This window comes from Macadamia integrifolia, unplaced genomic scaffold, assembly GCF_013358625.1.
Source record: "Macadamia integrifolia cultivar HAES 741 unplaced genomic scaffold, SCU_Mint_v3 scaffold_15A, whole genome shotgun sequence".
In the NCBI taxonomy this organism is placed as follows: Eukaryota; Viridiplantae; Streptophyta; class Magnoliopsida; order Proteales; family Proteaceae; genus Macadamia; species Macadamia integrifolia.
The window spans coordinates 263,078-289,625 of NW_024870627.1; the positions used below are offsets into that span (position 1 = coordinate 263,078).

The 26,548-nt window shown below is 37.7% G+C and overlaps 4 protein-coding genes across 5 annotated transcripts; 1 reads left to right on the forward strand and 3 right to left on the reverse strand.

Annotated features, from left to right (window-relative positions):
- Window positions 1–417: 417 nt before the first annotated feature.
- LOC122070960 (aspartyl protease family protein At5g10770) lies at window positions 418–2,773 on the forward strand. Of its 2 annotated transcripts, none has more exons than XM_042635210.1 (2): window positions 418–696; window positions 1,253–2,773. In XM_042635210.1, exons 1-2 carry the CDS (start codon window positions 537–539, stop codon window positions 2,518–2,520), a joined length of 1,428 nt encoding a protein of 475 aa, XP_042491144.1. In that variant the 5' UTR covers window positions 418–536; the 3' UTR covers window positions 2,521–2,773. The 2 variants fall into 2 exon arrangements, with proteins under 2 accessions (XP_042491144.1, XP_042491145.1); XM_042635211.1 differs by having other exon boundaries at window positions 692–822.
- A 1,382-nt stretch (window positions 2,774–4,155) lies between these two features.
- LOC122070959 (probable folate-biopterin transporter 2) lies at window positions 4,156–8,506 on the reverse strand. The gene is made up of 5 exons (XM_042635208.1): window positions 7,754–8,506; window positions 5,599–5,858; window positions 5,421–5,516; window positions 5,166–5,336; window positions 4,156–5,076 (listed from the first exon to the last, which is right to left on the reverse strand). Exons 1-5 carry the CDS (start codon window positions 8,136–8,138, stop codon window positions 4,489–4,491), a joined length of 1,500 nt encoding a protein of 499 aa, XP_042491142.1. The 5' UTR covers window positions 8,139–8,506; the 3' UTR covers window positions 4,156–4,488.
- A 6,948-nt stretch (window positions 8,507–15,454) lies between these two features.
- LOC122070949 (probable steroid-binding protein 3) lies at window positions 15,455–16,102 on the reverse strand. Its single transcript, XM_042635197.1, has one exon. It carries the CDS (start codon window positions 15,959–15,961, stop codon window positions 15,662–15,664), a length of 300 nt encoding a protein of 99 aa, XP_042491131.1. The 5' UTR covers window positions 15,962–16,102; the 3' UTR covers window positions 15,455–15,661.
- Window positions 16,103–19,564: 3,462 nt separating this feature from the next.
- Window positions 19,565–23,582, reverse strand: LOC122070953 (50S ribosomal protein L35, chloroplastic). The gene is made up of 3 exons (XM_042635200.1): window positions 23,199–23,582; window positions 22,956–23,072; window positions 19,565–19,805 (listed from the first exon to the last, which is right to left on the reverse strand). Exons 1-3 carry the CDS (start codon window positions 23,445–23,447, stop codon window positions 19,728–19,730), a joined length of 444 nt encoding a protein of 147 aa, XP_042491134.1. The 5' UTR covers window positions 23,448–23,582; the 3' UTR covers window positions 19,565–19,727.
- Between the last annotated feature and the right edge of the window lie 2,966 nt (window positions 23,583–26,548).

Genomic DNA, 26,548 nt, shown 5'->3' on the forward strand with positions numbered 1-26,548 from the left:
CCTCTCTCCTCCTTTTTTTAAAATGACTCCCTTACCTCCTTATGTCCAACCCCGTGATTAGTATATGTTGATAGCTGATCGAAAGCTGACAGTATGCCCAACCCTCTTCTGATAAGATAATCCAAGCTTGCTTGCTGTTTTCCATAAAAACTGACATATACTAATATATACTAAACTCTCTCTCTCTCTCTCTCTCTAAAAGTTATAACAGTTGAACCCGTGAAGAGTCCATGGATTCATTATCTTTGGAGGCCTACTAGGAATTCCATCTTCTCGTTTAGGCCATCCAAAGAGATAACAGCCGACTTAGTTGAGTATGTGCACGTGAAACACCAATAATTCTCATGCACAAGTGGGTCCTAAGGCCAGCCCCCCTCATTTTGTTCTCATGCCAAAATACAACACTCAAGAATCTCCCCAGTCCCCTCCCCTGCTCTCCTTCCATCCTCCTTTTCTTTTCTTTCTTCCTTCATTAATCTTTTTCCTCTGCAACCCATTTCTCATCTTTCTGTACTTTTCTTCTCCACCACTTAAAAATGGCAGAAGCAATGTCTCTTCTGCCACTGATGCTCTTTCTTTTTCTTCTCAATGGTGATAATGGGATTCATTGCTTTCAAGAGAAGAAAGCTTTCACTTTGCAGAAATTTCAATGGAGAGAACAGAGTCATCTCTCTACATGTCAGCCACAGATATCAAGTGAGTTTGAACAAACAGAAAACAATGCACATAGCTGATTCAGTAATGAATGATCACTGATTTTCCTGGATTTATTTAACTCACCACCACTTTGTCCTGGAAAGATGATAGGAATTAGTTTCTCAGGTTTATCTTCTCTTGCTTTTCTTCACTCACCACTTTGGATCTTTGCTTTCCAGTTTTCAGGTTGTTTGGATGGAAATGAACTGTTTTCATGAAGAAGATGCTTACAAAATTATCAGCCAATTAATTTTGGGTGTTGCCAAAGCTTTATCTAGCCTTAATTTGAGGTTAAATGATATAGTACTGGTTTTCCTTGTTTATCTTGGTGGAGACTTAACAGTTTTATGGAAAAAAAACAGTAAAATACAAAATCTTTTTCCATAAATGTCTCTTTATCTGTCTTGTTCTTGAACTCTTTCACCTTCATATAAATAAAGTTTCCTGATATTCATTCTTCAATGTAGTTTTCTTTGAAACTCATTGTCTAACGATGCTTACAATGCTATCTCCAAAGCTTAGAATCAATTATCAGTCTCTGTTTCTGGATTTTTAGGAACAGGGAAGACTGCATCTGTATTGGAAATGAAGCACAAAGATTATTGCTCCGGACTGATCAGGGACTGGGACAAAGAGCTTCAGAAGCACTTAATTACTGACAACATTCGGGTACAGTCATTTCAATCGAAAATCAAAAAAGCACTTTCTGGCAAGATTGAAGACCTATCAGAAACCCAAATTCCTTTGACTTCAGGCATGAGAGTTCAGACACTCAACTACATTGTTAAAGTCGAATTGGGAGGTAGGAATATGACTGTGATAGTGGACACAGGAAGTGATCTGACATGGATCCAGTGTGAGCCTTGTTATTCATGTTACAACCAACAAGATCCACTCTTCAAGCCAATGGCCTCCCCATCATACCAACCAGTTCTCTGCAACACTTCCACTTGCCAGTCCCTACAATTTGCCACTGGAAATTCAGGAACATGTGGGACTAGCCAACCAACCTGCAACTACTTTGTGAGCTATGGAGATGGATCGTATACTCGTGGTGAATTAGGTCGTGAACAGCTTAATCTTGGTACCACCACCATTCCAAAATTTCTCTTTGGTTGTGGCAGGAACAACAAAGGTCTCTTCGGGGGAGCTGCCGGTCTAATGGGCTTAGGTCTCGGTGAGCTTTCGTTAGTTTCTCAAACAAATAGCCAATTTGGAGGTGTTTTCTCCTACTGTTTACCTTCAATAGAAGGTGATGCATCTGGATCACTTATTCTAGGTGAGGATTCTTCTGTTTACAAGAATTCCACTCCCATCTCTTACACTAAAATGGTTCCAAATCCACAGCTTTCAACCTTCTATCTACTCAACCTTACTGATATTAGCATTGGTGGGGTAGCTTTACAAGCTCCGGGGTTTGCTAAAGCTGGAATTCTGATTGACTCTGGAACTGTAATCACTAGACTTCCTCCATCAGTTTACAGGGCTCTGAAGACTCAGTTCCTAAAACAGTTCTCCGGATTCCCTTCGGCTCCCGGGTTTTCCATTCTAGATACATGCTTTAACCTCACTGGGTACCAGGAAGTGAACATTCCCACAGTGAAGATGCATTATGATGGTGATGTTAAGATGAATGTGGATGTTGATGGCATCTTTTACTTTGTTAAAACGGATGCTTCTCAGGTCTGTTTGGCTCTGGCTAGTCTATCTTCTGAAGATGAGATTGGGATCATTGGGAATTATCAGCAGAAGAATCTTAGGGTTGTTTATGATACCAAGGGATCAAGGATAGGATTTGCAGAAGAGACTTGCAGTTTTATTTAAGAATGAAATTTAAGGAATGAAGATATAATTGTGAAAATGTTTATTATGTGGGAAATGTCATCCAAAAGTTTTTATAGGGGCTGACAACCAGGAAAATATTCTGAGCTGCAGCTTTTTTGTCAAGATTAATTTTTAATTAGGTAAGATAATGTTTGAAGGGAAGGAGTAATAGCTCTCTATGTATGCACTGTTGACTTTTGAAATAATTTGATACTATATTACTATTTTATGAAAGGAGAAAAAGTTTGGACTTTGCTTGTGTCTCATTCTTCACCCATCCCTTCTTTTTTCTCTGAGCTCCTTTACCTGTTTAGAGAGTTATCCTAAAAGCTAATGCTTGGAACAAGCTCATAGGGGACCATTAGGATGTGGTGCTATAAAAAGCCCAGTTCAAATCCCAGAGGGATTTACCAAAGAGAGCTTGGATCCCTGTGGAACCAACTAATTATCCGACACAGAAGCAGATAGGGGGTATATCTTAGTCAAAATAGGGGGTTGTTGATGAGGCTGTTCTTGTAAGTAAAATGCAACTCAGTGTGGTGACTAAATAGTACTTCCCAAGCTAAGTGTTTGATCCTCTGATTTGATACTGCTAGGAGCTTCTTGTAGCTTATGTTACCAACCAAAAAAAAAAAAAAACTAAGCCAAGACATTTTTGTAGTACCATCACTTGTAACTTCCAATAAATGCACAGCTTGGGGAGGACAATGTAGGATTTTCAACTTACACAGTGCTGTATAGTTTGCAGATTGCCATTCCCATTTTGGAGACTGGCAGACCATTGCATAGCTCAGCTGGCGCTCATCGACCATGGTTTGTTGAACTTGGGGTTGACTCATTAAGGTTGTCAGATTCAGCCATGGCTCAGCATGACTCGAATCCCGGCTTGCTAAGACAAAGTCCAAGAAACCCACAATTCTTTTTCAGCTGAGTCAGTTTCACTATATTAGTTTTGCTCAAGGGTTGGAATCAGAGGAACAAATCAGGGTTCGACTCAGAGCATAAGCCACCAAAATTGAGCTCAGGCTATGCTTGCTTTACCTGTTGAAGGCCTGCATATGATAAGTTCTTCATTATCATGCTCTCCCCATTCCAGAAGGCTGCCTTTCTGAGTTCCGGTTTCTAGAACAAAGTCATTCCTTACATTTTAAACACTTCAGTGCCAACACATACAGAACTTTTCTGAGCTTTATTAGATGACTCCAAAGGAACTAGAATTGTCTCTCACCAAATTGGACATTGTCTACAAACGAACAAATACACCAATGCTTCTCTATTGACCTTTAAAGTGTTCCCCCCCCCCCAACCCCTTTACTGGTGAAGACAGGAACCTAACCCAAGTAGTACAATATGATGCATACTGACTTTACCAACTAACCCTGCTGGCATCTTCAACCTCTCTATAATATGGCAAGCCGATTTCAATTCTTCTGCTATTTACTACAGGAGATTTGTTTTGCTAGGTGCCGGGGTATTACATCTTCATGAACTTTGGATGATAGACATAAGGGCATAAAAGAAAAATATACTACAGAATGCCAAACCAAATACATGGACTTCTGCATCCTTCCCCCAATCCCCCCCCCCCTTTTTTATACCAAAAGGAGAAGAATATTATCCACTAAACTACAAAAATAAGAGAAAATTCCGATCATGATTGAGATAAAAGAAATTAAAAGTACACGGTTGAAAACAATCAATGAAATTTGGAAGAAAAATAAAATAAGTATGGAAATATATGAGGATACATGACATAATCATACACTGGGCCACTTCCAAGAGTAATTCTTGATCCAGAGTTACAGTTTGAGGCAACAAATGGTTCAATCTTTCCGCATAGCACAGCTAAAAGATTAGAACATTTCGAGCAACACCACAACCGATCAAGGCAATATGGTTGGCCATTCACCTGGCAATAGTAATTCTTCTTTGAATTCCCATAGATAAGGTTCTCCATCCAAGCTCTAATCAGGTACTGTTAACAAGAGAGACCAGTTCGATGTTCTCAGTTTCAAGAGTTTCTGCACCTTTTGTGTTTAACATTTCATTGGGGAGGATTGATGAAGTGGCATCACTGCTAGGAACCAAAAATAGCAGACCCAATGGAAAAATTCTCATTATATTGCGGATCAAGATTGCCAACCAGAGGTTGTCAAATTGTACTCGGGTAACTTTCAAGACATGGAGAAGGAGGCCCCCTCCCCATGAGGATGTGAGTAAGCCGATGTTATCAATAGACATCAATAAGGCAAAGAATGTGCCTTCTATGCCAGAGGGACAAAGCTTCGAACTGAGTACAAGAAGCGGCATCCATTTTAGACGCCCAGTCATTTGAGCAACTCCTTCATCAATCACGACAAAGAAATAATCAGGTAGCCCGAATTTCAGGTTTAATCGCAACACCAACATCAAATCTAGCATCCCTGATAAACCATAAATCAACTGTGTCCATAAAAGCAACGAACGGAATGGGTAGTCCTTTAAAATGTTTTGGTAGAGTAACACCCCAAAAAGAGACCCTATTGAACCAATGGAGAATATGAAACCAATGTTCTCCTGAACCAAGCACAAAAAGCATAATTGTAATAGGATATAACTATGAATGCTATGCCCTTAGACAGCCAAACCAAAGATCAATAAAATACCTGAGAGAAAGATGGACCCGCTTTATTGTCTGTATACCAGTAGAACATTCCTTCCTGGATATTCAAGCTCACTGCCAGTGACAAGTACATATATGCACATGGCTTCCAAACATCTGGGCATCTAAGAGTTTTCCACATGGCCTTAGTGGCATCTAGCAACTTCTGGAATACCTGATTCAAGAATAAATCTTAAGAATACAATGAGCAGAAAGGGAACAAGACTCCTAGAAACATCTCAAACAGAGCTAGTATTACCAGTCCGTATTCAAAGTTGGGCATATGGGGTTCATTAAGAACCATTCCAATCAAAAAGACAAGTGCAGAAGGTATACTCAGCAGACCAAACACACCCTATCAAGAAAGAAAGAGTTTAGAAAGCTGCAAGCAACTCTCAGTTACAGGTAATGACCACAGGAACTAAAAAGAAGCTAACCTTAGAGCCAATTAGATGAACAAGAAAGCCACTGACAGAGAACCCTATTAGTGCGCCGATGGAGGAACTCAGTCCGCACAAGCTTTGCATGTCAGCAGCAAGTGAGTGATGATTTATACTATTTTGAGCAACACAAGCATCAATTGTAACATCTGCTATGGCTACAGCAGCACTCCCCGCCGTAAGAGACAACAAAGCAAACGCAATATGTAAATTTTTGTGCAATGCTAACAAAAGCATGGAGATGATACCCAGAACACCTGAAATTTATAGAGAAAAATATTCAGGTCAGAGAACTGCATCAATCAAATGCCATAATAATTTAGTGCCAGAGAGATCACAGTTATACTAGCAAAGGGTGGAACAGGCCTTAATGAGCAAGTTAACACTTCAATCCCCAATTAAGGGACCAACTAACAACTCGAGCACTACTCTTAATTAATACCCCTTCATGAGTGACACGCTTTCTTGCCAAATGAAAGTTCTGATTTTGCAAATAAACATCAAATCCCGATAGAAGTTGTTGAATAAAAAATTCAGAGCAACTTCTAATGGAAAGATAGTCCTTCCTCTCCCCACCCCCCCACCCCCCCAAAAAAAATTAATAAATTAATAAAATAAAAGAAAAGAAAAGGTGGTCTCAAGGACTCTCAAGCAATTTATTCAACAATGCATGTGGGTAAAGCATAACAGTTACAGTTCACTCTGTCAAATGAATCACAAACTATCAGGGAAAATAATATTATTAAAAATCCCTAAAACAGTATGTGATGAGTATATGGAAAGCTATTCAGGCCATCATGGAGTTCTATGGCGTCAATGGTAACTAATGACTTGGCTCTAAATAGAAATTCACCCCCTTTTTATTTGATCAATAATTAAGAGGCGTTTTCTGTATGCTACGAAATATGTTCGGAGCTTTATTAATAATTCAAATGTCAATTATTTAACCTATTAGGATATTATCAACATTTTGATAGAATACCAAACATGAAGGCCCTTAGGGGATGTGAATGGTTGGTTGCAGAAGACAGGTTAGCATTCTCTTACATCTAGATTTACCAGTTCAGTGAACTAAGTGTTTCAGAATGTTTAGTCACCCATAAAAGCTCATTTAGAAGCTGCCAAAATTGCATTTAGATGCATACTAGAAACATCAAAGGTTAGCCTGTAAGATTTTTAACTTCTTTGACTGGCTTGTATTTATCAATATGTTCTGAAGTAGATGGGACAGATTCTTAGAAATACACAGATATACTTCAAATTTCACCTTTTAGAGACAAAAAAACCTACACCCCGAGACAGCAGCAAGAGATTACTAAATGAGGACATGCTAAAATCCAAGATTTATTTTTTGGTTAAGCAATATCATTTTATTTGTCACTGGTAACACGATCATTCAAACTCCAGTCACAAAGCAAACAGAAAGCCATAGTCTCTCTCACAAAGCAAACAGGTTTATTATCCCTTAATAAGCAGATTCAAGCAATTCAACCTCTCCCTCCGGGGTCCTCATTTTCTGTTTCCTAGACTCTTTTATGATCCTTCTGCAGGAGGTAATAGTATGAAAACTTGAGAATTGAGAGTACTTATAGCAATATTTTAAGTAATTCAACCCCTAAAAATTTTCCTCAACCAGTCATGTTCCAAGTATTTAAAGCTACTTCGCATTACTATTCCATCTTAGTTCCTACAACTTATATTGCATAAAGCCATAGACTCAACATGAACATCCCCAGAGAAGAACAGAAAAGAAAATCCTAGCAGCTTAACATACCAGTAGAAACATAATAAAAGAATCTTATTCGAACCCAAGCATTATCAATCTTAAGTTATTGACAGCAGGAAATACAGGATAACTCGTGGAGAAGATAGCATTATAATTGACCAGAAACACGGCACCTACTGTAATGACCAAAACAAAAAGCATAAAATCAGCTATGGATGCAGAATGACTCTTAATTCAGGTTCCAGTTTGACAACAAAATCAATTAATTAGCCTTAGGTGAATAGCCAACTAATTTAAAGAGTGCTAAATAGAAGACTAAAAATATCAGATCTCCATGGTGCGACCAAAAAATTACGAAAAATGAAGCTAAAACAGAAAACTTAACAGAACTAAACAGCAACAAAATGTTCACGTGAATTGCAATACCAGAAAAAATGAAGTAGGGCTTTCTCCGATATCCAGCAACAGGGAGCACATCGGTCAGTAAACCATATATAGGCTTGACCATCCAAGGAATAAGAGTAATTCCAGAGTACACCTGAGCTTCAGATGGCTGAACCTTCTGAACATCCTTCCAGTAATATTCTGTGCCAACACGACTAAGGCCTCCACCCAAACCTTGACTGATACCATAAACAACAACTACACCCAAAACAAAACTCCAATGCATCTCCTCAGCAAGCATCCTGAACCAATACAGAGGTGCCCATATGAAATCGCAAAACCCATGCTTGGATTCACTCTGCTCCACTGATCCATCTCTAAGGGGAAGACTTTCTTCTTCCATCTTCATTTCCGAGACAGATTTCATAAAAAACCAGCTACCCTGATCTAATATCAGAGTTTTGTGAAATGGGTATATGGAATTCGAGCTAAACTGCTCACATGAATGGAAATTTCTGACCCAGATGCTCTTTCAGCCTTAAAATTCCTTAAACCCATCTGTCAGACAAAAAACTCCAATAACACACAAGAATCAGATTTTTCAAATGGGTATTTGAGAATTTCAGTGCAAAAGTCCAAACTTCATCCAAAAAAACTCATCCTACAAGAAGCTTCAATTTGGAGAAGAGGAGGGCCAAGGCAAGGGAGCAGAGAGAGAGAGAGAGAGAGAGAGAGAGAGACATTAGATTTGAGTCATTTGACCAACCAAACCCTACTTTTCTACATCGTTTGCCCCATCTGATGATCTTGAATCTTGGTTGTTTTTTAACAGTGGTAGGGTCAAGTAATCAAACAAAGCTAACAAAACAAGCCATTCTTGCAGTTCATTTGTTAACACGTGGCATAACCCAATTGGACCATGCAAAATTGGGGGTGGGGAGAACTTGGCCTCCATTGGTAGTCGTGAGAGAGAGAAGCTTCTGTTTCTATCAAAAAAAAAAAAAAAACAAAGAGAGAGAGACGCTCCTGTAGCTATTTGTTGCAGATTTGTCAATGCAGAACGTGACTTTGTTTCCTTCACTGCAAATAGCAAACTACAAAAACTCAAATATCTTTAGCCGACAAGTTTCTGTTTATCTGATGATCCATCACTTTCTTTCCAAAACTTTACCCTCTCAAAATTTATCATTCCTAAGAAACAAGAATCTCATTGAAGTAAGTCTTTATTAGGATATGGTTAGGAACTTAGGACACCTATATTCAGTTACGGCAAGTTGAGTGGATGGCTAGATCTGCACCATGTGGAGAGATCTAAACCCTTGATGACATCATCCTTCTTAGGCTATGATTGATCCACCATTAGTTTACCCAACCCTTAAATAAAAATAAAAATAAAAAACCTAACATATTATGTGTCTTTTTTTTTAAATAAAATATTACTAAGTTTGTCTCGAATTCGTAACCCAATTTAAAGAATAAATTGCTTCGATATTTTTTATGATAATATGAATGAGATTTTTTCTGAGATCTATGATGGTACGACATGACCTGACCGATTATGATTCCATAGATCAACCCGCAACTTAGAGGAATATATAATGTACTATTATCTTGTTAGGAAGTATTGTAAGTTGGAGGTTTTTTCGAGCTAGGGTTTTTGGATGAGTTCTCTTGACACAGTTTGGGTGTATTTGAGTCATCTCCATTGTAACCTCTTTTTTATAGTAGTGAAACCTCTTCTTCTTCGCCCGAGGATGTAGCACACCACATTAGTGTATGAATCTCATTAAATCTGTATTGTGTGCGAATCTATCTCTGTTTTTAGTTGATGTTTACTCTAACAAATGGTTCCTTTCCTTTCATGAATTCCAATTGGTGGGGACACACAGGATCCGTCTATTCTCCATAGTGTTGATTGCTTAGAGCTTGCTTATAGCTATCTTAACGATCAACACCTGTCCTAGACACATCCAAGAGGTATGATTCTTTCACTAAAAAAATCACCAATCTAAACCCATACCGGATTGAACAAAATCGGATCCTCCTCCATCTCGTCTCTTCTCTCCAACAAATCAAAATAAAGTTTTTGACATTTCTCATTTGTGATGCCATCATTTCCTGTATTCCTAATCCTAATCATCAATTGTTTTTCACTTTTTCCAAAGTTTTGACTTTTTGTCAAATTTATTGTTTGAGCCGCCGGGTACCCTATGCCGTCTCATAAAAAAGTTTATTATTTTTATAAGCAGAGAAAAAATGAATTAAAAAATTCCCAAAGTAGGGATAGAATATACCAGTGGCTAAGAGACAAATTTTATTTCTTCCATATTTTAGTTATTTAGCTAGGGCTTTTTGTAGGTGTCATTAGGCCTAATGAATTTTTTTTTTTTTTTGGGTAACAATGCCAAATGAATTGTAATACTTGACTTTTTATCACTTGGGTCAAGTGGTTGGGTGAGTCCATGAGATTCTCATTGACCAAATTTGAATTTAAAAATAAGTAAAGTTGCTTAGATTCTAATTTAAAGTTTTAGTATAATTATAAAAATATTATCATGTTGAAATGAATTTAAATATAAAATGACATTTTTTTTGTAATTTTATCCACTTCCTCTATCTATTTAAACTGGAATTATAACAATGAGATGCTCCTAGACCTCACTTACAAGGACTTTTACATATAATGTGCGTCGCTATTCGTAAATAATTAAACATTATACTTCACTAGCTAAAGTGATATTTAGATTTTCATTTTTCATGTTAGAGAAAAATTTGCCAACAAGGTTGGTTCCTAGTGGAAGGAAGCCTTTGCTCCATCATCATCAAGTCAGCTGGTTGTGGGTTCGAGTTGGCAGGTCTCATTATTGTTCGTTAGTCCTGCGGGAAATCCAACTTACTGTGTAGGGTCTATGGCCTGGGACTATGATCACTGCTATGGAGCAATATTTTTTATTCAACTAAAAAAAATATCACAATTTTTTTTTTGTAAATAAAGCTCAACGTATGAGTGAGGGAAGGCACGACTTACCATTGCATAAGCTCAAGGTGTTGGTTCAATTTCATGTTGTAGATATGGCTGTAACTTCTTCCCACCAATCCATAAGTCGTCTTTTACTTCTAAATTTGAGGGTGGAGTCCCCAAATTCCTTTCAAGAAAAATGGTTCCTACATGCCTACTTAAGATATTGGCATCTGAAGAAATGATGTGACAATTCTGACCATTGGATAAATAGGTTATTGTATAGATTATTCGAGTGTCATATATAAGAAACCAAATTTAATCAAGGAAAAAATATTGCCTAGTCACGTGGCCCCTGATCCAACTCGGGGGCCAATGAGAGTGCACGTAGAGGCATTAACTTCGTTGAGATTTTTTATTTCAAGGTGTAGTGCGGTAATTTCATGCGCTTCTATGTCTTGTGCAAGATCCACGCATCCCAGGCAGCGCTCTTTTTCCCTTCAATACCCTCTCATATATTGGCATACATCTCACAAATGTCCATGTGGGCCTATGACCACTACCATTTATTTTTCCACGGCCATGGATTTTCAAATTTCTGTTCTGCCATATGGAAAAATCTTTGATGGGACCAAGGATTGAGAACTCAGTATTGGAAATGGAATCGGTCAAGGTCAATACTATTCTGATATGATACAATATTGGCCTAGAATAGGGATCGGTCAAGGCCAATTTCAATCTGCTCTGGCCAATCCTGATTGATCCATGACCCCTCAAACCATAGATAGGACTGTATAATTTGGCATGTGAGTTGGGTAGTAAGATTCTAGAGATTGGATCTTTATGATTAATTGGGTGATTGGTTGCTGCTTGGGGACTCCAAAAAAAAATTTCTTCCACAGTGGTTTTTTTTTTTTCTTGAAATTTCTTATAATAAAAAGAATCTGTAAGTAACTCAGTGTCAGTCAGTAAGTCGACAAAAAATGAAATTCATATCAGTATAGAATACAGAATATAGGAATGATTGATTTTATTACATATTATGATTCTTTATATTTTACTTGTTTCTAAACTATTTTTTTGAAGCAGATAGTTCACAGTGCTCATTCTATAGATACTTGAAAATGACACAGTGTTTGGCATGCCTTCTATTGACTTACTTGAGTTTATACAAGGGATCTTTAACGCAGCTCACGAGGTGCCCCCGTTGGTGCCTCCCTCTCGTCCAAATGAAATGGGATGATGAATCAAATAAATAAGTTTTTTTATTGATTCAAGGCGCAGCGAAGCCAAATTCAATCAAGCTAAAGGGTGGGGGGGATACTTTTCTTGACGCTGAGTCATCCAAATCGAAGAATGTACTAATGGAACAGAAATAGTTTTCAGAAGATATGGACCCCCAAGAGATGAGCAAGAAAGAGGGATTCAAGCAAGCCGAATTGAAGTGCTACCATACCCAGATTCGGTTGAAAGGAATTGGTTCCGGGGGTTCGGTCGTGCCACTACAACCCACCCCTATATTACACATGTGATATGATCGAGGCATGCGCGAATCTTTGGTCCTAGGGTTCTACCTAACACACAAAATTCGGGTCCCATTTAATTTGCACAGAAGTCGTACTCCCTAATTTGTGGTTGCAAACATTCTAATTCTAATATGTGGAACCTTGCACCCATGGTTTGGAACTTTGGATCATAGTTGCCAGGTGCAGAGTTTGACTCTACATGTGCTCAACTTGGTCTATGATTTATAGATTGGCCAGCTATTAGAAATCCCTTTGTCTCTATTCAATATCTGTTTTCTGTTTGTGCATTCTTTAAAGTTTAATTTAATCTGTATCTAAAAAATATGATTTAATTTGCACAAATGTTGCGACGTAGTGGTCCAATAATTGAAACAGCTGCTTGACATTCCTGGGATAAGGTTACGTAGCCCTTTTTATGAATTTTCTGTGAATTAGAAACTGTTCAGATGGATAGATTCATAGCCCATTTAGGGTTGAGAAAAAGCAGAGGGGGTCGGGGTATGCAAAGTCTGACAATTATGGTGATGATCATCAGATTGGTTAATTTTTCACCCAATAAGCATCCTTGCAGGAGCCATTTGATGGTGACCACTGACCTAACCCCATCTCACTCTCCACCAAAAAATTAGGGGAAAAAACATTTGAAGGAAACCATAGACGAATTCTTTTACAAGGTAACTGATCCTTCCAGGGAATCATTAGCAAATGTATTGGCAGACCTCATGACCAATGAAGGGGTTACTACAAGGGGAACTTTTCCCCCAGTATTGTGAGAAATCAGTATACAGCTATGGTTCTTTTCCTGTGCTCAGCTATCAGTTGGGGTTATCCCAAACTGGCTGTAACCTAACTGTACAACTTCTGAGACTATCACAACAAAATCTGTTATTTAACCCTCCCATCCCCTGCATCAAAATCATCTGCAGTGAGGCGGTGAGGTGCAGTGAGCATTTAATGGCTGAGGTGCATGGCTGGGCCCTCCCAACCGTTGGATGCTCACTGCACCTCACTGCTCGCAATAGACAATTTGGACTCCCCATGTCCATGCCTGAAAAAAAAGATGACAAGTTGTGGAAGCACATTGGAGGATAACAACAGGCTTTCTCCATCCTGAAGCAAGAGGTGCTGGACACCAGGAAGTTAGGGAATCAATTTCTTCCAAAAATTGCCGCATGTTAGTTGACCAATTCTAGACAAAAAATGCACACCCAGACTAATCCTTCGGAATTCATTTTGTATGCCCAAACTGAGCTGGCTCATTCTTTTTTCATAAGAACAATATTAATATATATATATATATATATGAAATGATTGCCGGATGGATAACATAAGTTGTCAGTTGAAGACAACACCAGATGAACCGTTTAGAGGAGCACAATTTATTTCAGGAAATACTTATGACATGAGCCAGGAGGTCAGGCGTTTGATCTCTAGTAAGTGTGAGGGGTTTGTGTTATGTGTTGTTGTGTCCTTACGTGTTGTGCCACGTGATGGTTACACATGCAGAGCTGTGTGTGTGTGTGTCACTCTTACAAGTGCTTGAGAAACTGTACTCTTACAGGTAAACCCCCCCCCCCCTTTCCAAAAAAAAAAAATCCTTCCACAGGTCTTTCAAAGTGTTCTTTGAGCATTTTCTCTAGAGTGACTAACAACAGTTAAGTGTAACCCATACACCAAAAGCAATATCAGTATGAAGCTTTTGTACCTGGTTTGCTTGAAGCGTGTTAGAAGGTGACGAGCCAGTTGCTTGTTTGGCAGGACTAGGCTTCCTAGCAATCCGACTTAATACTAAGATGACTGTGCCCATAGTTTTAGGTCTCTTCACTCTTAATCAAGTCCACTGATCCAACTCATGATAAAAAAAATTATATGATCTGAAATACTTCAATTTATATGTAGATGAGTGCACTTGAAAATGCTAATAGATGATAACAAAAACCAAAAATTCATATCATTCTCAATGCACAAATGTTCCACAGCCAAGATCGTTATCATTATCAAGTGTAGAACGTATACAGGGTACTCAGGTGGATCTAATCAACAGAAGATATCCCATACAAATAAGAGGACTAAAAAGAAGTTAACTTTGGTGAAAAACTCAAGGTAAAGTAACTAAACTAAGATGATCAATTCCCTCAGCATATAGGGAAGTTTGGAAGCCTACTGCTGAAAGAAGGTAAATCAGTCATACAAAATCAAAATGGCATCCTTCATATCATGTCAAGCATTGGGGTAAGAAATTTAATCTCAACATGCCAGAGTTAAATTTTCAACCAAATGTTCCGAGAACCCTGAAATCCAAGGATCACATAAAACCACAATTGAATCCTTCTAGAGCTCCTTTTCAGTAAATTTAAAGACAAGTTATTATTTTGCATTTGTTAGTACAAATATGAAGAAAACAAACACAGATTCATACAAGATACGGAGATTTAACGAGGTTCACACACCGATGTGGTGTGCTACGTCCTCAGCCGAAGAAGAAAATGATTCACTACGTTGGAAGAAAAATTATCACGGAGACCTCTCTCAAGAACACCCAAATCGCGGCAAGAAGACTCACCTAGAAAACCTTAACACGAAAAACCCCCAAATCTCACAATGCTTGCTCAACAAGACGATAGTACATATATATACTCCTCCAAGTTGGGTCGATCCATCGAGTCATACCAACCCCTCTGCAACCATCACAAATCTCAAAAAAAAAAAAAAAAAACAAACTCGTTCGGGTCGCCACCAAAATATGTTGAAGCAGATCAATCTTCGAACGACTCAAGAATTTGATACAAAGATAACAATATTGAATACTGAATCTGCTTGCCACTCCAGTACTTCCAATCTGACAAAAACTCTGCACCCTTACCAATCCATTTTCCATTCAAATTAGACAAACACAACTCCATTTACAAAAGCTAGTTATTTATAAGCTCCTGGAGAAACAAAAGTTTCTGTAAATCTCACAAGTAAACAAACAGAAATCCCTAATTTCCACTAAACCAATGTAATACATTGGGTCACTGAAACTACAACTGGCCTCTTGATTTGCACCAAATCATATATTATAGTGAAACCAAATTCATCCCAAATATCAGAAACATAACTCAAACAGAATAACATATCTCACTACCTAATATCATGAATCCCCAAACCTACAACACTAACCATCATCAGTTCCAGTAAAAAAAAAAAAAAATACAGAAATATATCGATGGCTTTTGATGTTTCTCAATCACTTGTAAGAGTACAGTAGAACCCTAATTTCCCACACAACCATCATTTATTTAATTAACCATTATCCACATACACATTCTTCTGCAGACCCCCAAATCTACACACAACATCATTACCATCAGCAACAACATAAAGGATCCATTTCACAAAACAAACAGAAACCCAGAACATAACTTTGGTCAAAGTATCTATTTATGTATATACTCTTATTCGTTACAGATAAGAAAATGAAATCTAAGCAACGCGACCAACAACAGAGTACTTAGCTTCGAACTTCTTCTCCCAATCGTTGAGAACCCCCATCTCTTTCTCAGAGAGGCCGTCAAGGGAAGCACAGACGTCTTCTTCGTTCTTGCTCATCTTGGCCAGAGCTCGGCTTGCATCTTTTCCGGCGAACATGCAGTAGGAACCGCCAGGACCATAGAAGTTCTTGGCGGAGGAGACGTCATAGATCTTCCCCTTGATAGCAACGTATATGGGCTTGCATGGATCCGAGCCGTTGAATTGTTTAAGCTGCTCCTCTGTTAGCTCCATTTCAGAATTGATTGTTCGAGTTTAGGAATAATCTGAATCTCCCGAGAGCGACAAAAGATTGGTTTGCCTTTGATTTTGCAGAGATGACTCGATGAGGTGAGGTGAGGTGAGGTGAGGCTCTGGAGGAAAAAACGAGATTGAGATAGAGGGTAAGGGGCAAATCAGGAAATTCAAGTTATATAATTTCCGTTGTGGACTGGTAGAATGGCATTGGTAGGTAATAACGTGCATGAGCGATCCGGTCGAAGTCTTCGAACTTATCGGTATCGGTATTGGATCGGCCATATCTGTATTGATTTGGCTAGAATACTGATCGATATTACATTGATTGAATGATACGGATTAAGGGTACAAAAGTTTTAAAAAATACAAAATAAAAAGAAAACAGAGGTATCAGGATGGTATTAGTATCAATATTGATCCATATTGGCTCACATCGATCAAATTTATCCATAGTTTTCATTAAAAGTCATGTTTTTTATGATTTTACCCTTGAGCCAATAGATGGATACTTGATTCAGATTAGACAAGTATCTTGGCTGAGTAAATATCAATATATATATATATATATTTTTTTTTTTAATTAAGGTGTCTGTGCCAACTTACGTGCAGCTGGACTAATCCTCGAGGAGACTAGCTTCAATTCTAGGTATGGTTTCATAATCCACTGGTATGACCTAATGATAAAAAAAGTAATAAACACCAATTTTTTTTTTTAAGAGTAAATCTATCTGATTAAACCTAATTTAAGATGATCCAGATTTCAATATCAGTCAATGTTTGGATCCTCTCCAACGTGGTAGGGTGCCCAACATGCATTCAGAGGCTGAAAGCAACTGGACATGTACCCCAACATATGAGCGCACAGTGCAAGTAGCTAAGAGGCTCAACTACTGATGCGCACTGGACACTCTCCAATTATCTTTTTGCTCAAAACCCACCCCAATCCGAAAACCGAGATTAGAAGCCTTTTCCCTGGTTTCAAACAAAAAATAAAAAAATAAAAATTTCTGAACCGACATTATTTCTTCTATTTTTAAGACCGATCTGGACTTAAGAGTGGGTTTTCTTAGAGCCAATATGGCATTTTTAGGCATTTCAGTGGTTGGAGAGGATTTAAATCCAATTTAATGAAGATTAGCTTTTGACCAGGTTACTCCACCAGCAAGCGACTGAGTGGTGCATTTTTCTCACAAATAATAATAATAATAATAATAAATAAATAAATAAATAAATAAATAAAAAGTATTAGGCTGAGTGATCAATCCCTATCGTTGATTATTATTATTATTATTATTATTATTATTATTATTATTATTATTATTATTATTATTATTATTATTATTATTATTATTATTATAGAAAAAAGAAATGCATTAAAATAAAGAAATAAAGACAATGTTATCCGGGTTGCATATGCATATAAAAGATTTCCCAACCATAGCATTATAAGCTATATTGGCCAAAATCCTCTCTTTCATTATTGTCATTGAGGGAGTACTCAACTATGGGTTTTTTTTTTTTTGGGTGGCGTGGGGGGCGGGGTGGGTGTGGGTAGAAAGTAAGAACAAAATACCTTACATCATAGAAGAAAGGACATAGTTATCCAGAGTTTACACCTATTCATATGAAGTTTTTAAACTATTGCCCTATTAGCAATAAATAAATAAAAAAAAAACAAAAAACAAAAAACAAAACAAAACAAAAAAAAAGACAAAAAAAGAAGAAGAAAAAACACATCATTAGTAGGCCTGAGACAAAAAAAGAGAGTGAGGATAGTATTATAAACAAAGGGGAACTACACTCCAAGGCCACTACTCAACTAAGTAAGAACATTAGCCTAACCTAACAATGACAACTTTGTCCTAAAGAGCTGGCGCCTAGGGGAGAAGGTTGTGGAATCATACCTTGCCTTATGCAAGTGTATGTGGGTGAGTGTGTGTAAGAACGTGGCTAATGACAAAGTAGTTGAATTCCTGCCATTCAAACTTCTTAAAAGGGATTAAAAATATGGAGACCTGCAACTATAATATTAAGCCACTTACTGTTTGCTGACGATGATATCTTACTCTTGAGCTCATCTGATTGATATATGAGATTAGTGACCGCCTTCATTTGATTCCAATTTCTCTCCTCATACTGTTTTATGGTTGACCTTTTTCAGATTTTGCATTCTTATAATTGGTGTATAAAGGGTAGAATGCATCCTCAGGTCCGGCTCTCATTGTTTGTTTTTCTACCGAATAATAGGTGTAAGGTTCTTTTGGGAATCGACACCTAGATGAAGGTCTAAGATTCATAAATATCTCTCATTTTTGACAACAGAAATAACTCTATGACTATGCTCCCACTGTAGGGACTGCTACAACCCCTCTATTATACGGTGGCAATTCCAAACCCAAACCAATACGTCTAACCGAACCCAGCAAGTTTATGGCACGACCAGGATCAGCCTTATTAATAAATAGGTAGTTCAAGGTGCAAAATGTAAGAACCTACTAGCCCAATCGGTAGAAGCCTGATTAAAGTCTAAAACCCAAGCAAGCCTGATTAATTCCTTAAATAGGAAGTTCACAATGATTTACAATCTTCGTGGGGCGCACAACCCCTTTTTTTCCCTCTTCCATTTGACCTCTTATCAGATTTTAATTCTGTTATCAAACGATAATGGCTTTACTAGTTCATTTTACCACAAAGCATCCGAAAAGATATTAAAAAAAAAAAAAAACCGGTGGAAAGTGCAATTTTTAAATTAAATGTTTTTATATAATTATTACCTCATGTGACTATATTAGTAACTCCAAAACATTCTATATTAGGTTATTAAATTTCATTTTACTCCGCATCCAAAAACCCTTTGCTATAAAAATATGTAAAATAACTTTTATATATAAAATGTATCATTATGAAATATGATAAAAATTTAATTAATTTATAAAATCACATGAAATAACAATTACAAAAGTTTATTTTTTAAGTTTAAAAGTTTCACTTTACTTCCCTTAAATTTCCCTTGCAACCAAACATAGCGTTAACATAGAAATTTGAGGAGTTTCTATATCTCAAACACCAAATGTAAATGATGGGAATCAAAGGAGGCAAACCAAATATTAGATTCTGGGTATCAACCATCCATGCATTGATCAGGAACCAATTATTCAAAGGTTATACAAAGCGGAAGCTCGGATAAAAGATTTTGTTTTGATTGCTCTAATTGGCCCTGCAGAATCAAATGTGTTTGAACCAGGAAAACAAAGATCCTAAGGCCTCAAGTGTTGTATGACATAAACTGTTTTAATAGTTATATCATGAAGAGAAAACAATCTAGGAAGCTTGTAAGCATTGCTCATGTGTTAACAAGGAAAGCTAGATTAGAGAAGGTTAGGATGAAGACTACAAATGAAGATATGAATGTTATTTCTCTATTCTGTCAATTTTAATTTCTTTTGTTTTCATAAAAAAATAATAATAATAATAATAATAATAACAACAATCGCAGAACTTATTACCAGCAAATCAGATTTTTTTTTTTGGGGGGCCGGAGGGGTGGTAGGGTGGGAGGTGTGTTGTACCACAAGTACATGAGTTTTAAGAGATTTTACAGACATGGGAATTAGGAAGCCTATAAATGAATGAAGCAAAAAGAGCATCTCAATTTTTGCTACTACAGAAAGAAAAGATGCCTCAGTAGTGTGATTACTTACATGAAAGCAATAAAGAAAAGCAATTGAAAAACAAAAGATCCTTCACTTGCCAGACGATCATCTTACTTTGCTTGTCGATTCACTTTTAGGTATGGCAAGGCACCAATCACATTGTCATAGTCACTCCGGTTAACTGGGTGCTGTTGATGATGATAACCAGAGAGATGTCAGAATGCAGAATTGCACACAACTGACTTTGCAAAGCAGACAGCCCCATGGTAGTACCAAAAATAACATGAAACACAGACAACTGGATACTATTTATTGACATAACTTAATTACATACAGCTTTGCTGATGGTTCATCCACATTAGATGCTAATGGAATTCATGCAAAATTTAAAAACAGTTTCAGTTGATAAAATGTCACTGAAGTTTCCTTCGGTGTAATCAGCTTTATATAATAATCCAGCAGACGGGTGCAAAAATATTTCAACACCCAAGTCCTGCGGGAGGAAAAGAAACTACCAAAACAATGCATGATGTTTGCCAATATACTGAAAAAGCATAATATTGTGCCAAACAGGTCAGTGCATTCCTGAGAATCAAAGTTTGCAAATAATCATCATCTTTGTATCCTTTTGGAGTCTCTAGTCTAAGTCTAACATCTCTCATGCATGCTTTTAGGAAGACTCGGCAATATATGTAGAATTCTTCCTTTTTTATCAGAAAATTGATTGTGATAAAATGAGCCATGAGTTTATTTCTTTATGTTTCCTTTGGGATCCTTGTGTGCAACACATGTCATGCATGGACTTTCGAAGAATTGACACTGTACATCTAATCTGTTATTCTTGCTCTTATTTTTTCTTCTTTTCAGTTGAATGCCATAAAATGAAATTCAAGATCAACACTCTAGGTCCCACAGTAAGGTTCACATGATGGTTTTGGTGACAGATATTGGGAGAATCAATGAAGTTAACACTGACAGGGTGCATAGAAAACATGAGACGAAAAGGAAAAGTGCAAAAAGGGAGATGGCATTACGAAAAGCTGATACATTTAATTCTCCATTGTAATAGTTTGACTAAAAAAAAAATTAAAAGAAAAGGACAATGGAAAGATATAGGAAAGACCCTAGACAAGATCAGAGTAATAGTACTAATATTATAGAAATGCAAGCTATAAAACCAAGCATCAATCAAGAACACATTACCATTTCATGAAGGTCAAACACCAATATATATATAATTAGCTTCTGATAAGAACTTAGTCTCAAAATATTACCACAGATGACATACAAGGATAAATGATTATCCACTGGTTATGAACAGAAACAAATAGTAGCAATTCCAGCATACAATTTTTTCTTCTGGTTGACTAATCAGTCTTAGTACAGAACACACTACTAGCTAGTAACCAAATTTTGGACAAGAACCAAAGGAAACACTATGTAACAAGAAGACCGTTAGCAAAATATGACAAGCAAAGAGAAGATGAGAGAGAAAGAAACATAGTGGGTATAGAATAAGTGCAAAATACGAAGCAAAAGCTTCCCCACTTTGGACAAGCTCCTATGCTATGAATTAAAGCCTCCTTTCTTCTTTCTTTCTTTTTATATTTTTTAACCTCAACATCCTTTTGTAACATTTTATGCATACCCACATATTATGGGTCTTATCAACTGCCCCAATGTGAGGATTATTCATCTATCACAACACTAATTCAGTCCGTCACTTGATCTTCATTACAAGTGTTCAGATCAATTAGTGACTAGTTATGCCCAATTTGCTTGTTCATATGCATGTAAATGTGAATTGTTTATGTGCACATACTTTTTAGCTGTCTGCTCATATGAAACTTGTATTATTCAATACAAGTATATGTTGTGCTTCCTTCTTGTCCTTTATTGCCTTCTTTTTAACCATAAGAAGTGACTTGGATCCAGCCTGATATAATCTCTTTCAGTAAGTTTTGAGTAGGCTCCCTTCACCTGATCAAGTAGGAAACTGATTGAGGAGGCCAAATTTTTAGCCAGCTTTTGGAGTATAAGATACTGAATTACTGAAATGACTCCAACTTCTGCTAATTTTATCTATTGCTCTTTCTCTGATATATATTCTTGTTTTCTTCTCACTCAACACAAAAGAAATACCTTACCTAAGACAAAATAGAAAAAGAGATGAGTGGTCAATGAAAAGCTTCTACTGTCATTCAGAAACCATCAAGGATAACCTTCCATATGCAATTAACAGATTTCCTTGAGAGAAAAACCTAAAACTCATAGACCTATTACGTTCACATCACAAATTAGCATTTTATCTCCCAACAGTTTAAATTAATCACTTACTGAATCTGCAGAATAGCATTCTAACTCCTATTTTTTCTCTTACAAATATTTTTTATAAGCTCCGATTCCCTACTTGAGAAGTTTCTCTCTTTTCAGAAACTCTGATGATCAAAGATATTTTAGAAGGTCAAAGCTACTTCCGGATAAACCCTGACAAAATGGTCATCATGGACCTTTGGAGGAAGACCTAGAAAGGGAACTTGATTATGAAATTGATATTTCCAAGACATATCAGTGGCTCAAATGATCTCACAAATAAGCTTGCATTTCAAGCCTTCTGAATATGCCAGAAATGGAGATACCACCTTCAGGTCCTTCTCAATTTAGACATTCCAAGTCTTCATTACCCAACCTTAATTGGTACGTCCAACTAAAAGATATTTTAACTAGAGATTACTTGTTTATCCAGTTCATTTATTCCCTAAGGTCAAAACACTAATTCATATGTTGCAGAAAACAGCCATTTTCCTTCCCCAGCCACGCAGGACATTTGCTGATGTGGTTGATTAAATATATTCAGTATGTTGATGTAGCTCACTCTCTATGAGGTGCAAATCTTATGAACAACAAGGTCTTCTTATAGCCTCCTTCAATACCAACTTAACTTATACCTTACCATATAACAGAGATGGTAAAGAAGAATAAGAAGATAGTGCACACTAGCATAAAAATGCATCTTTCATCAGTAACCAAAAGTTCGATCAGATGATGGCATTCAAAACTGTGGGTAGCTAACAATTCAAATTCATCAATTCCGAAGAATGAAGAGAACTCCACATCATCCATTGAATTAGAGAGCATAATCGCAATTTTGAACTAATTATGAGAAAACTTCCAATCAAATTAACTATAAAAACAGACAAAATGGAAACTAGGATAAATTCATATTTCCAATGACAGCTCTTTCAGATTGCAATTCCAGCCAAGAAGCAAAAGCTAGGCGCATACAACATATAAAATCATACTTATATTAATTCGGAATGAAATTCAGAAAAGCCCACCATTTTCGAAAGTCGCAGTTTCCTCTTCGTATTCTTCTTGCCAAGCAAGTGCTGCTTTCCAGCTCTTCTCCGGACTATCTTCCCAGTACCCGTCACCCGAAATCTCTTTGCTGAAGCCTAGAAATCAAAAGTTCAACAACAAATTCTTCAAGGAAACGAATTTTCTTTAACACCCAGAGTATAATCTGTGAGGCAACATTTTGGGGGAAATTTGCAAAATCATAGGGACATAATTGCATTTACCTTATGGGTTTTCATTTTGTAACCCTTTGCGGCGACAATGGTGGGAGGTGGAGGGTTTCGAGGGGTAGAAGTGATTATGCAGAGCTTATTTGGGAGAACGGAACGAAACCCAGAAATGTTTTGCGACGAAGTAAGATTCAATGAGGTTGTCTTGTTAAATGGAGCAAGACGAACGCCATAGTAACTCCGAAATGAAGGAATAGAGGACGGAAGCTTCAAACAGAATGGCATCAGCGTTGCAGACGCCATTTTATGAGTTTCAAGCCTTCTCTTCTCTCCTGCTAACCTTTGTAGCAGAAGGCAGAAGCTGTGTGGACTGTGGATTAGTGGATAGAAAGATTCAGAGAGAGGACCCTCGATTGGAAATCATCTATCCCAAATGGTTGATGTCTCCGGTAGACTCCACAGAGGTACCCTTTCAATGGCTATACCCATACAGAAGATCCTAATCGAGTGGTCACAGGACTTCAATATCCCTCCGATATGAACCACGAAAAGGGGTGGGGTTCCATTGATTTGCCATGTCAGCATCCGACCACGTCCTTGCGTGGCATCACTGGGATTTAGATCGTCTTCAATTATTTGATTGTGCAATATCGAACGGTTGTAGAAATTTAAGGGATTTGAGGGGTTAAAATAGATTTAAATTTAAAAAATCATCTCCAATCATTGGATTTTGAAAATGTATAAAGGTTGCATGCATAGAGAGAATTGAACAAAAATTTCATGATTAAGAATTGAAGAGGATCCTGATGAGAAGAGAGGGGGTAGGCCGGTTCTCCTTCGGGTAACTAGATCGCTTACGGAGTGCCTAGCTAACACTAGTCTTTTTTATCTCAAGTGGACTGGCTGTAAATTTACTTGGAATAACAAGGGTCTAGGTGCTGATAGTATCGAATCCAAAATTGAATTGATAGTGTCCTTGTGAATCAATTATGGGGTGATGAGTTCCCTCACTTTCACACTCATTTCTCTAATCCTGATATTTCCGATCATAGTTCCATGGTTGTCACATTGGGAGCTCCTCCTCGGAGGTGTGGTAGACAGTTATACTTTTATAATCACTGGATCTCTCACCCTGATTTCCTCTCTAATGTTCGGGAAGTATGGTCTCAACCGATTTTTGGAACTCCTATGTTTATTCTCCTTTCAAAGCTCAAAAAACTGAAAGTGGCTCTCAAATCGTGGAGTAGGACGATTTTCCGTTCGCTTGATCAACAAATTGACTCTCTCATGGGTGATGTGGATCGTATCCAATCCATTCTCCAAGGGAATCCTGATGATGATACTATGGTTCAGGAACATCTATTGGTTCGGGGATGAGAATACTAAATTCTTCCATCGATCATTGAAGACTAGGCATGCTCACAACTCGATCTCCGCTATTCCATCTTTCTCCGGGGTTATGTTGTCTAATGATGAGGAGATTAGGGATGAGGTAGCGTCTTATTTTGCTGCAGCCTTCATGAATAGCCCTCAGGTAGTGTGTGGCAATTTTAATCTTCCCATTAACAGGTCTCTGTCTTGGCATGAGAGGGAATTACTTTCACAAGCCTTTACTGTGGATGATATCAAGAAGATTATTTTTGTAGCTGATGACGATAGTGCTCCGGGTACGGATGGATTCAATGCTTGTTTCTATAAAGCTAGTTGGGTTTTTACAGGGCCGATGTTAGCAATGCAATTCTTGACTTTCTCAGCAACCCATGACTTTCAGACCAAGTCAAATTATCCTGACTGATGCTAATCCCTAAGGGTGATCATCATAATACATTCTTTGATTAGAGACCGATTGCGGTTAGTTCCTTTATTTATCGGTTTATTGCTAAATTATTAGCAAATCGCCTAAAGTTAGTGTTACACAAGTTGGTGGGGATTAATCAATCAGCTTTCACAGAGGGTCGGAAGATTTATGATAACATTCTACTTTGCCAGGACTTGCTTCAAGATTATCATCTTAATAAAAGAATGCCTTGCTTTGCAGCCAAGTTAGATCTCCGAAAAGCTTTTGATTCTGTTCAATGGAGCTTTCTGTTCACTCTTTTGAATCGCTTGAACTTCTCTCCCCAGTTTATCAATTGGGTGGTTTTTCGCTTTACTGATCCTGGCTATGTCATTTTTTTAAATGGAGCTCAATCTCGTCGATTCTCTGCCAACAGAGGATTGCGACAAGGCTGTCCTATGTCTCCCTTTTTGTTCAACATTGTTTTACAGGTCTTCTTCGACTCGTTATTGGTAGCAGCCAAGTCTGGGGTTTTTCATTATCATCAATTCTGTGAGAAACCCGAGATCTCCTCATTTTGTTTTGCTGATGACTTATTTGTATTTGGGAAGGGTGATGAGGCTTCTGCTGCCCAGTTGGACATGCTCTTTTCACGATTTTTAGCTCTCTTGAGTCTCACCATCAATAAAGGCAAGTCTGCCATTTATTTTACAAATTGCTCTACTGCTCTCCAGAATTGTCTAAGCCAAATTATCGGTATATTACCTGGTCATCTGCCAATCCAATAGTTGGGTGTTTCCCTCCACTAGCGATCTCTTTGGTCTCATGAGTTTAATGAGTTGATTTCTAAGGTTGAGATGAGACTTTCTTCTTGGAAGGCTAGAGCCTTGTCCTATACAGAGCACCTCACTCTCATTCAATCTGTGCTTATAGGTATGATTGCTTACTGGTTGAATGTTTTAAGCTGCCTAAGGGCACTCTAGATCCGTTGGAACGCATTATGGCACGCTTTCTTTAGTGGGGTAATGCTGACGCTAGTTCTTACAAGGTGGCTTGGAGTGTGTTCTGTACTTCTAAGGAAGGAGGTGGGTTGGGGTTGTGGCGTATCTCTGACTGTGACTAGAACTCAGAAGCATTAATGAAGCATGTGTGGAACATTGCTTCCAATGTGTCATCTAGTTGGATGTGCATTATTCAATGTCGATGGCTGCGTTGACACTCGATATGGTCTTTGCCTCCTCCCACTGTGTGTTCTCAAACTCTTAAAGTGATTCTTTCGACTAAAGATATTGTTGTGACTTGTTCTAAATGTCTGATTCACTCTGGTCACAGTACCTTATTGTGGTATGATCCTTGGTTGCCGAATGGTCCGTTATGTTCGGATGGTGCTCTAATTGTAGAAGCATTGGGTCGCAACCCTTATGAGAGATGGTTTCTGTCACACCCCGTTCACCCTGAACCGGGCCAGTGACCGAGTTAACACCGGTTAACCCAAACCTGCCAGGATCATCAGATACTGTATTCCACCACAGTATACACACACTAACATCAATTCATCATATTAGCGGAAGACTAAGTTTTTTACCTGTAATTAATTCTCATATACCTGATACCCAAATGGTGATAC